This window comes from Haliotis rubra, unplaced genomic scaffold (assembly GCF_003918875.1).
Source record: "Haliotis rubra isolate DU_JTF1 unplaced genomic scaffold, ASM391887v1 Scf110, whole genome shotgun sequence".
In the NCBI taxonomy this organism is placed as follows: Eukaryota; Metazoa; Mollusca; class Gastropoda; order Lepetellida; family Haliotidae; genus Haliotis; species Haliotis rubra.
In genome coordinates, this window is record NW_025765004.1 from 1,658,472 (window position 1) to 1,670,753 (window position 12,282).

Consider the following 12,282-nt stretch of genomic DNA (forward strand, 5'->3'; position numbering starts at 1 on the left):
CATACTACAGTAATGTCTCAAGTGGCAGCAATAACTGAAACACAGTGTTTGTGTTTTCACAATGCTACTTCTACCTTTGGCATAAGAGACGTTATAGGAGCAAGTGTAATCACTCTGTTGATTGTTATGGAGACCATGTACTCTGATACAACTATACAGAACATTCTCAATGTCAAGGTATTACTGGTCATCATCACCTGGAGCGGCCATGCTATTACAGATTGATGTGGAAGCTGGGTGTAGTGCAGCTACAGTATCCCAGGTACATCTCAGCATGTCAGCTTGGGAGGAACTGATGCAGGTTTCACATGTCTACTACCTGGATGAAACAAATACACTTAACTTTCAGGCAGGTGAGCTGAAACACTTAACTTTCAGTCGCATCTACTTCATGCATGGAATACCCCATGTCAAACCTGTTATTTAATACAGTACATTTAGTGCATCATATAGAGCTACCATCAGAACAAGTTATACTTACTTCTGGACTAAGTAATTATGCTTTGAGATAAGACATGCCCAGTGATTTGAAACAGAAAGTCCCATACCTTCGTAATGACAAACCTACGGGAACTTCCACATTAATGACCTTGACCTCCAATTTAAGACATCAAAATAATTTCTAGAATATTTCACACCAAACGCAACTATGGAGTGCGGCAGAAAACAACCACCAAGCCAAACATGTAAAGTAGAATATCTTTCGAAAATCTGAAAAAGTGTGAATGTTTTTGACCCATGACAGGTGAAAATGCATAAAACATAACCAAGTCTAAAATTATCATGAATTCCATGTGTGTACGTTTCTTATGGCCATGAGGTTCGTGAAAGTCTTCCTTAATTAAGATCCCTGCCCTGGCGATAATGTGATTTCTCAAGTTATTATGTACATAAACATTTTTGATACCTAATACTCAATTTGTGACCTAAAACTTCAACCTCATCCAATGACATGTGAGTTCACTAATTTGGCAAACATACTGTCAATATTTTCAGAATGAAATATATGTGTTGACTTAGGAAATGACTTTCTAAATAACCTTCAGCCAGCCTGGTTCCCTGGAAACATTCTTGGATGTTCTTGGAACTGTTCAAGAGTATATATCAAGCGTGCTGCCCAGTAGTGGAGCCTGGGATTGTGCAGTCCTTGCTGGGGTCAGTGAAGAGCCAGTCCAGCATAACCATGGAACAAAGGCTGTATTTCTTCCTGAATACAACCTCAACACAAGTCAATCATATCTTAGACATGTTCCCAGGTGTATCTATAGGAGGTAATGTAATGTTGAACAATCATATCAGTTGTTATGCCTGGTATGTTATGGCCCGGTATACAATATTATCACATGCAACCGGGATGATTTAGGACATTAGGAATTCATAAACATGTATTAACATGCTCTTAATGCCAATGAATGCCTGGCAGATATATGAAGTTAAAAAGGACGAAACATATTTATATATATCCCAGTTATAAATCAAGTGTGTGTGTGTGTGTGTGTGTGTGTGTGTGTGTGTGTGTGAGAGAGAGAGAGAGAGAGAGAGAGAGAGAGAGAGTATATGTGTGTGTGTGTGTGTGTGTGTGTGAGTGAGTGTGTGAGTGAGTGTGTACATGTGCATGCATGAATCTCTTCTTACTGGTGTGTGAGAACTTAATGTCATGCATATTCTTACTCTCCATACTGCATGCATTCTATGTTTTCCAGAGTGTGTATACATACTGTTTTAGGAATTACAGTCTTGTCATAATGGATAGGTAAATATCTACCTGAAGGGAAAAATAGAAAAGATAATTAATAATCTCCTAATTTTGTCCATCATGCAATCAATATGTTGGCTAGGAATCCTCTGGTTCCTCTTCAGGAAGTCTAATGATAGGTATTCCATGAATGGCTTTTTGTTGATTTGAATCATCTGGGCTAAACTGCCTCTCCCTACAAGACCAAGATACAGACTGTTCCTCTTCAAAATCCTCCTCTTCAATACTATCTTGAGGTGAGAGTCGTCGTACTGAGCTAGCACTACTATCACTGCCAAGGCTGGTACTGCGCATGTCTGGTGCAAGTCTGTCGCGCCTCCTGTCATCCCCTATGATAGGTTCAGTGTGTTTACGATGCAGCCTGTGCCGATAGTGCAAGCGTGGGGAACGCCGTGCACCAAGTCTAGTGTCGTGTGGCTCTGGGCGAATGAAGTCATTAAAAATTTTGTTTGTAGTTTCATCAATGCTATAATCTCTGGCTAAATATTTTTCACGAGTTTCAAGAGAGTGAGACTTAAAAAATCTCTTGAAAACTGAAATTTTACTTGGGATTGTATTATCTTCGAAACTGTCTCCTGATGCCAGTTCTGACTTGGAATCTGTTTCTGGTTCATTGATACTTTCATAAACACGAACCATCTGCCTCTCACGACTGTAGGCACGTCTCTTTTTGGATGCTGTTTTGCCATTTCGGCGATCAAAATGGGATCCATGCCCAGATCGTTTTGGGGCATGTTTGGGACTACCCAAGCTTTCAGGTTTCAGATCTGGCGCTGATGAATTTTGAGTTGTTTTTTGTTGAGACTTGTTGGGAGATCTGTGGGGAGATTTTGGTGGTGAGTTTTCAAGACAGGTAGCTCCTGGAGATGTTTCCTTCTCCACATCCGCTGTTTCTTTACTTGAACCCTGTGTTTCTAATGACTTGTACCCGCTATCTGCCTTCATTTGTCTTAACTTGCTCTGTTGGCTCTCTGTTGTACTGTCGGTGTTGTCTGTCGTTGACTCAAAAGATGTCGTTGTGACTTCATAGCGACTGGTGTCGGATACATCTCCATCAGTTTCCACACTATCAAAACTATTTTCAGTGCTCGTATTGGGGCCTGCTTTCTGTAATCTCTTGGTTAAAATGTTCCTGTAGTTCTGACGTCTGTTTTCATAGTTTGGATGAAGAAGATTCTTTGAGGAAGTTCGTCCAGCTCCTCCTCCCCACTGAATACTGTTATCTCTCAGATCACTTACCCCAGCATCACTGGCTGCCTCTGTGTTAGACTCAAATGAAGTAGTGTATGGTGTAAGTTGCTCACGATCAGGGGATTCTTCAGGTGATGTCATGTCCTCCATTCTTATTGTGTCACTGCACTCATCCTCATCCTCCAATGTAGCTCGAAGGTTCCAAAGTTCCCGATACTTCTGGGTTCCATTAAGGGTCTCTGTGTCATCACTCTCTTCTGGCATTATTCCTTCAAGGTCAAGGTCATTTAGATACACCACTTGTTCTTCATTCAATTGTTCTAGACTTCCTGTGTCATTGTATCGTACTTTAGATGACATTGGAGACCCTAACTCTGATATCACATCATAGTCAGTATTATAAAAAGGTCCCTTAGAAAATTCTGTTATTTTAAGTACATCATAATCAGCAAAGTCCTCATAACTTTTAACTTTTCTTGTTTCTCTGTACATTTTCTGTGTAGTCGGGCTAACTGTTTCCAAACTATGTGAGTACTTTTGGGAAGGACTTGTTCGAAGACTCTGAGGTGGGTGTGGTCTTAAATCTTTTCTAAATTCACCTGCTTCTTGACTGCCTTTTCTTTCATCTAACTTGTTCATAGTTTGTTGATGGTGAATTTCTACAGCTACCTGCGTTCTTATAGGTTTAAGTGTTGGTGATACTGAGCTGTTCAGGTCAAGTATTGGCAGGGACTCTCTGCGTGTCTTTTCCTCAACCTCCCGCAATTGTTCTTCTATACTAGCCCGAAGTGCTGCTTCATCCACCCAGCTCCTAGCACCAAGGGAATACTGACGTGGTACTGACTTGTCAATCTTAGAACGTTTTAGGTGATGGAAATCGCCCTCTGTGTACCTTAAAACAGTAATCAGAATTGAACAATTAGTTAAAATGACTACAAAACAACATTTGTATTTTTCATCGGTAGTTCATATATAGCCCAATGAGTATGTAGGCTTACACAGACAGTGTTATTCTAACCTTTATACTTCATTATATCAACTACACAATGAAACACAGACAAACGTCTTTGAAATAGGTAAATATTACATGGATGACTATCATGACACTTTTGGCAGCAAGATCAGCAAATCGGACACATCATGCATGCCAACTGAAACACACCATGGAATGAGCTTCTGACTTTCAGTGCCGTCAGCTAAAAATGAATATAATTTTCTCACTGAAAGTATGCAACTGAATAAAGACCCTCCTGTGACCTTGACCTAACACTAGGTCACTTATGAACTTTTCCAATGTGGTCCCACCCTTACAGATGACATGTACTTTGCAAAGTTTCATTAACTAGCAGTAAATCCTTCTCAAGCTGAGTTAAACTATTCTTCAGGCTATTATCTGGCATATGACCTTGATCTATGACATAATACTGATATGATAAAATTAATACGCCTCCAAATTAATCTTAATGTAATATGTTGTTTTAAAGTGATTTACAGTCGTATTTCAGCCTTACCTTAATCCAATTTTTACATTATTCAAATCAAACGGCAAACATGACTGCTTATTAACGCAGAATATCATAATTCTGTAGAGCACTGTTTAGAACCATGATAAAATATTTCACTGATCAGTATATGGAGAAGGCAAACAAGAGTTGAAGACAGACAACGAAAGGTCCTGTCAGTCCTTGATGCCGAGTTGGACATGAGTGAGTAGAACACAACAGCAATGATGTCCAGCATGCAATTTCTAGTGTTTGAATCACATTCAATTACTGGTATACACTTGTTAAAACTGCTGCTCATAAAACCATGCTGTGGAAAAAAAGTTATTTGGTTTTATATTCAAACATGTTAACAGTCATTTCTGAAGCATAAATTTGGAGTTTAAGTAATGTGAGCAAAGACCACTTGCCTTTTTATATTTACAGTATATGAATGTGACTAAATGATTTCCCTGCGTTATAAGGTAAATTGACGTTAAGTTGAGATGAGGTTAGATGAGGTGGGGTGAGTTTAGATGAAATGGGGTTAAACATTCTAGAGTATTATACTTACACATGTATACAGATGGGAATGCATGTGTTTGTGTTGGGATGCTTGCACAAGCCTTTATGTACACTAAGGGTTGTGGTAACACAGAAAGAGTCTGCACACAAAGTTGACTCCAAGGTTTTTATAACCGGTCACAGGTGGGCTCGATCCCGGCACCTCAACCTCGCTTGATCACTAGCCTGGCGCCTTAGCAAGCTCGCCCACCGCGCCCCCGGTAAGCATCTTGAGACCCCCAAGATCTCCAATAGCCTCTCCCAAACAGATTTTACAGGTCAGTGACTTAACGGTTCACACTGACCCATGGGGAAATCACTCATGCGTGGTTAGACAATCCAGGTATAGTCAGGGCCTAAACAGTAGACGAACCAGGTTGTAATCATGGAGATAACCATGAACAGTTTAACATGAATACCCCACTCAGATAAGATATAGTATACTACATCCCAGCTGACAGTCCTTGGTTTATGGTTTAAGCCAAGTGCCAGGCAGAGTAACAAAAGTACCATCTTTTGATGATGTCTTTTGGCTTAAAGCCTGGGACTGATCTTCTACTTACTTGACCAAGGTGATGGTCTTTCAAAAATTGCATTTGATATTTTTAGTGAGAGTAGGTTAGTGATTAACATTTTATATTAACAGGTTGTGATCACTTATCATAAATAATCTCCACATTCGTTAGACTTATAGACTGTTTGCAGGTATTCTGGTGGAAATGAGCTTCATCCTGGTATGGAAGATGACCTTGACTATTGACATGACTACTTCAAATGTCAATTATAATTTATTTAAAGCCATAAATGTGATATAAATGAGATTATATTCTCTGAGATGTTTAAACATCACATGGTCTAAAAACAGTGGTCAAATTCAGACAAAACCTTAAAGCTAATGCTTTTTCTAAGAGATCTGGTCAAAGCTGAGTTCACGAATAAGATGAATTTACAACTTGGATGAGGCTGGCTGGTACTACTAGCTTGAAGCAATTCAAAAGTTCAATGAATGAGTAGAAAAGTCCGTTTCTTATAACCCCAACCCATCACCTCTACCCCAACCAAAGGAAATAAAAGATATCTTCTGGAAATGTTGAATTACTTGTAATAGTGAGTGAGTGAGTTTAGTTTCATACCGCACTCAGCAATATTCCAGCTATATGGCGGCGGTCTGTAAATAATCGAGTCTGGACCAGACAATCCAGTGATCAACAGCATGAGCATCAATCTGTGCAACTGGGAACCGATGACATGTGTCAACCATGTCAACGAGCATGACCACCCGATCCCGTTCGTCGCCTCTTACGACAAGCATGGGTTAACTTACTGATGATCAATATTCAAACCCGGACCTTCACGGGTTCACCCAAATGGGGTGATTGGTGGTAAAACTGTCAATAACAACAAACACAAATGTAAAAACAAATTTTTTCACTGCATTAATCACCAATCATTAACTGATAAATTGGGAAACATATATCGAATATTTTCAAAAAGCTTGGTTCACACTTTTAAATTCTGCCGTAGACCCTTTACCCACCCGAATAATGGCAGGGACTTCATTACCTTGACATATTCCCTGTAGTCATTGTTTACCATGACATTGCATATTGGAAATTTGGAAAGATGTGACAGGAGAGTTTCTGGCAGTTTGTGCAGGGTTAACTTGGTTGTATGACTGACACAGTGTCTTTTATAGCTAATTATTGGTACATTGCAAAATTTAAGAGCGAGTCACTATTGCTGTGATCAGGAGTCCATATTGTACGAATTTAGATACTTTTGATGCTTGTGACAGAAGAGTCACTGTAGTGGCCCTTACACACTGTGTACTTGTGCTCAAATTCGATTCTATGGTTATTAGTTTCAACACTTTGGAAAGTGTATTCTGACCTTGTGACTTGAAAGTGTACAACATGGAAGTGGATTTGCTGGCATGTTTGTGAGACTGCTGACAAGTACTATTCCTCGATAATCTCCAGGGTATACGTTACGATAAATCTCCACTAGTACCCTGGATGCATCTTTGGCTTGGCCTGGTAAGTTTATTACCTCCCTTGGCTCTGCATTCTCACAGTAGCCAATCAGCTAAGCTGCCGTTACAACCGAGCTTGCCAGTGTCAACAAAGATAGCGGTTGCAGCCGTGAAGGTTTGTTCGCAGTGCGACTCAGATTTGTGGGGAAATCATACAGACCAACTGACAGGTCTGAAACCTTAAAAATATATATGCAAGAACTCTATCTACCTCTTTCAGAGTACCCTGCAACAGTAATGTTGCCAAGTTTAATCGGTTAGATAAAAGAAGCGAAAGTGAGTTGTGATTGGTACGCTCAACTTCCCAGCGTAGACACCTGATTGGATAAAAAGCCAGCAAAGGGAGGTAATAAAATCATGGGTCCGAGCCGTAGATGTATCCAGGGTACAGTGAAGATTTATCGGAATGTATACCCTGGAAATTAATGAGGATGACAAAAAGTTGGATTTTGGGGGATATTTCCGAAAGGATGGAACAGGACATAAGGATGTACCTCTGGCATAAATACTGTAAGGTAATTAATGAAACTTCAATAGACTACTTTAGATCAAGCAGTATAATTTTTTATTTTTTTTATTTTTGTTTTTATTTTTGTTTATCTACATGTACATAAGTGTGCGTAGATGTTTACATGTACACAAGTATGCATAGATACATAATACTGTTTATGTTGTATATGAAGTACAGCTAATACAGGTTTGACTGCCTCTGATAACATGCAAGGTGTAAGTCATTTTTACAAAACCTATTATTTCCCAGCAGATGTTTACATGTACATAGGTATGCGTAGATACATAGTATTGTTCATGTTGTATATGAAAAATGGCTAGTGCAGGTTTGACTGTATCTGATAACATGCAAAGCGTAAGTCATTTTTACATTACATCAAACAGTATAATGGATCAAAGGGATTGCGACTAGGTTAAATAATTTTTTCACCAATATTATCTTTTTTTGAAAAATATGTTGGGCTAAACAGAATGGTTTTAAGTGAATTTTACATCTTCTGTAATTGTGTGATACTACCGCTAAATTTGAAACAGTACATATTTCTCATAAATATATCATATTGTTACAATTAATAAACCCAGTTGTGTTAATTTGAATGCATCCTCCATTACTGGATCCAGATCAGAGGCCATATCGTCACTGAAATCTGATCATAAATTTAATATGGAAATTATGTAGCAGTCTATCGCTTAATCTATTTTGACATAACATAGAATCACCTTAAACATATTTTCCTTGTTGAATTATTTTTCGGAAAGGCGACGATGTTTGATCTTGTTCGACTGAACATTTGTTTCTATACTTGTGAAATAATTTTGCATGTATCATAATCTATTTCTGTGATTTATGCAAGTAATGAGTCAAACTCATCATTGCTAAATCCATCTTCAAAGACGTGTGTAATTTCCGACAGCAAAATGGCGATAATCTATATCTATATATCAGCAGTTATATAGTGCACTACCGCATATGGAAAATCATAGACCTGTATGACATGATAATATACCTCTGAATGACTTTGATTAACCAGTCACAATCCAGTATTTACTGAAGTAATGGTAGAATACATAATGCACCTATGCATTTGTAAAGTGAAATCTAAATTTTCAGGACCTTCAACACATTCAACATCCAGCATGTGTTGAAGTGTATACTAAATGGTTATAGTCTTCAACACATTCAACATCCAGCATGTGTTGAAGTGTATACTAAATGGTTATAGTCTTCAACACATTCAACATCCAGCATGTGTTGAAGTGTATACTAAATGAAGTGTATATAAATGGTCATAGTCTTCAACACATTCAACATCCAGCATGTGTTGAAGTGTATACTAAATGGTCATAGTCTTCAACACATTCAACATCCAGCATGTGTTGAAGTGTATACTAAATGGTCATAGTCTTCAACACATTCAACATCCAGCATGTGTTGAAGTGTATACTAAATGGTCATAGTCTTCAACACATTCAACATCCAGCATGTGTTGAAGTGTATACTAAATGGTTATAGTCTTCAACACATTCAACATCCAGCATGTGTTGAAGTGTATACTGAATGGTCATAGTCTTCAACACATTCAACATCCAGCATGTGTTGAAGTGTATACTGAATGGTCATAGTCTTCAACACATTCAACATCCAGCATGTGTTGAAGTGTATACTAAATGGTCATAGTCTTCAACACCATCAGCATCTTGCATGTAAATACAATAAGGCAGGGCCTAGATTTTCGAAGCTCTCTTAGCGCTAAGATAGTCGTAAGTTAATGTTAATGTATGGCTCTTACGAATATCTTAGCACTAAGAGAGGGAAAATCTAGGCCCAGGTCTTTAATGATGCTGGTTGTTGTCACCTCTCCCTCCAACGTCCATAATAACACACCATTCAGGAGCATGAAGCTATGTCGGGGTCCTGTCAGTAGTTGCACTACTCTACTTGCTCTACTTGCTCTACAGAAATCACCATTCACTTGAAAACCTCCTTAGCCCTTGCTGGTCTGGAAAACCCTCCTTAATGAAAATCAAATAACCATTCTCTTTTCAAATGAATGAGAGAAGTCTACCCCTTGTATCCCCAACAGACTTCCTACTGGCTCTAGATGCCATCCCATCAAGTTTTGAAATGACTATTTGAAGATTTGACTTTGAATCGGTATCTTCCATGTGACACTGTCAGTGCATTTACCTCTTTATGGTGTTCACCTTTTAAGGCTGTGCTTAAGAGCAGAGTCACTCATGACATATTCATTTGTCTTAAGGAGAGAGAGTCCCATTCCTAATTATCTCTTTTAAACCAGGAAGGGAACAAAATTGGTTCTGCTATTATCAATTACAATTTGTTTCAAGTAAACCTTATGGCCTTTGCTGCTGCATATCGTGTTTGAAGCAAAACCTTGCCCCGCTAATATGTTCTTTTAAGAGACTCTTCCAGATATTAGGTAAATGCAAACCTTCTAAATCGCCTCAATTTGTTGGTAGAAGAAGTCGGTAGATTGTCCAATTGAAAAGAAACTCGTCTTCCACCATTTTGAACCTGATCATCGTTTTCTTCGCTCAGACTTTTGAACACCTCTGTCTCAAGGTCGTGCGATTGTTGTTGGGCTGTAAATAAAACTTTACATTTAGTCAGCATTTACACAATGCAAAATATGTGACATGTACATTTGCACACTCTTTCACAACCATTTTTCAAGGGCCACTGCCATCCATATTTGGGAGTAAGTGCAGTGTGCATGTAATGTAGGAGGAAGAAGGAGGAATAGAATGAGAGAGAATTCATCTTGTTATACTGTCGGGTACGTTTTACCTAAATCACCGGCAGGGTAAAGTGTGCACTGCACAGCTGATTGCTATTTCCGGCGCTGTATATGAGACAATTACACACAATAATCTTAATCCCAGCATAAACAAATTAGAACTGAATAGGTAAATAATCTTGTCTAGTGATGTTTAATTGCAAATTTGACACAAATTTACTGATGAAGTTGTCTTGTTTGTTTGTTCACGCGAAGCGAAACAATGTCGTTTTCTTACCCCCTGAAAAAAAGTTTGACGAAAGTGAAACCCATAAATAAGCTGACCCCTTCTACAGACTGCTATTTTTGCTCCTCAAAATTCGGCTTATCTACGGTAGTATACGATATACATATTCCCTCATTGTGTTGATTATTCTTTACGATAACAGGCAGTTTGTATTTCACACCTAAATATGTTGTGTATTGATCCTCAACATTACTTCCTCAAACCGCTGTTGCGATAGATGACAGTACGAAGTGATTCCTTTATGGCAGATTTTCTAGATGTATTTCATAATGAAAGGATGACGAATGGAGTCTTGGATGTACCAAGTAAACCATGCTGCATGGTGATATAACTGGCTGTGGAGTTTGCCTCACTGAGTTGTTTGTATAGAACCCACACTCCATCCAGTGCCACCAAGGGTGATAGCTACTGTCCCTGTATAGGGAACTATCCCTGTATAGCTACTGTCCCTGTATAGGGAACTATCCCTGTATAGCTACTCCCCCTGTATAGGGAACTATCCCTGTATAGCTACTCTCCCTGTATAGCTACTCTCCCTGTATAGGGAACTATCCCTGTATAGCTACTCTCCCTGTATAGGGAACTATCCCTGTATAGCTACTCTCCCTGTATAGGGAACTATCCCTGTATAGCTACTCCCCCTGTATAGCTGCTCCCCCTGTATAGCTACTCTCCCTGTATAGCTGCTCTCCCTGTCTAGGGAGCTCTCCCTGTATAGCTACTCTCCCTGTATAGCTACTCCCCCTGTATAGCTGCTCTCCCTGTATAGCTACTCTCCCTGTATAGCTGCTCTCCCTGCATAGCTACTCTCCCTGTATAGCTGCTCTCCCTGTCTAGGGAGCTCTCCCTGTATAGCTACTCTCCCTGTATAGCTACTCTCCCTGTCTAGCTACTCTCCCTGTCTAGCTACTCTCCCTGTATAGCTACTCTCCCTGTCTAGCTACTCCCCCTGTATAGCTACTCTCCCTGTATAGCTACTGTATAGCTACTCTCCCTGTCTAGCTACTCCCCCTGTATAGCTACTCTCCCTGTATAGCTACTCCCCCTGTATAGCTACTCTCCCTGTATAGCTACTCTCCCTGTATAGCTACTCCCCCTGTATAGCTACTCTCCCTGTATAGGGAACTATCCCTGTATAGCTGCTCTCCCTGTATAGCTACTCTCCCTGTATAGCTACTCTCCCTGTATAGCTACTCTCCCTGTATAGCTACTCTCCCTGTATAGCTACTCCCTGTATAGCTACTCTCCCTGTATAGCTACTCTCCCTGTATAGGGAACTATCCCTGTATAGCTGCTCTCCCTGTATAGCTGCTCTCCCTGTATAGCTGCTCTCCCTGTATAGCTACTCTCCCTGTATAGGGAACTATCCCTGTATAGCTACTCTCCCTGTATAGCTACTCTCCCTGTATAGCTGCTCTCCCTGTCTAGGGAACTCTCCCTGTATAGCTACTCTCCCTGTCTAGGAACTATCCCTGTATAGCTACTCTCCCTGTATAGCTGCTCTCCCTGTCTAGGGAACTATCCCTGTATAGCTACTCTCCCTGTATAGCTACTCCCCCTGTATAGGGAACTATCCCTGTATAGCTGCTCTCCCTGTATAGGGAACTATCCCTGTATAGCTGCTCTCCCTGTATAGGGAACTATCCCTGTATAGCTACTCTCCCTGTATAGCTGCTCTCCCTGTCTAGGGAGCTCTCCCTGTA

General features: G+C 39.8%; 1 protein-coding gene across 2 annotated transcripts in view; it reads right to left on the bottom strand.

The window, feature by feature from the left end:
- Positions 1-1,569: 1,569 nt before the first annotated feature.
- The window catches only part of LOC124286329, a 78,780-nt gene continuing 68,067 nt past the window's right edge, over positions 1,570-12,282 (bottom strand). For both annotated transcript variants that reach the window (XM_046722697.1, XM_046722702.1), the window contains 2 exons: positions 9,988-10,138; positions 1,570-3,839 (listed from right to left, as the gene is read on the bottom strand). In XM_046722697.1, coding sequence (XP_046578653.1) covers positions 1,835-3,839; positions 9,988-10,138 — 2,156 coding nt within the window. In that variant the 3' untranslated portion in view covers positions 1,570-1,834. The remainder of the gene's footprint in view (positions 3,840-9,987; positions 10,139-12,282) is intronic.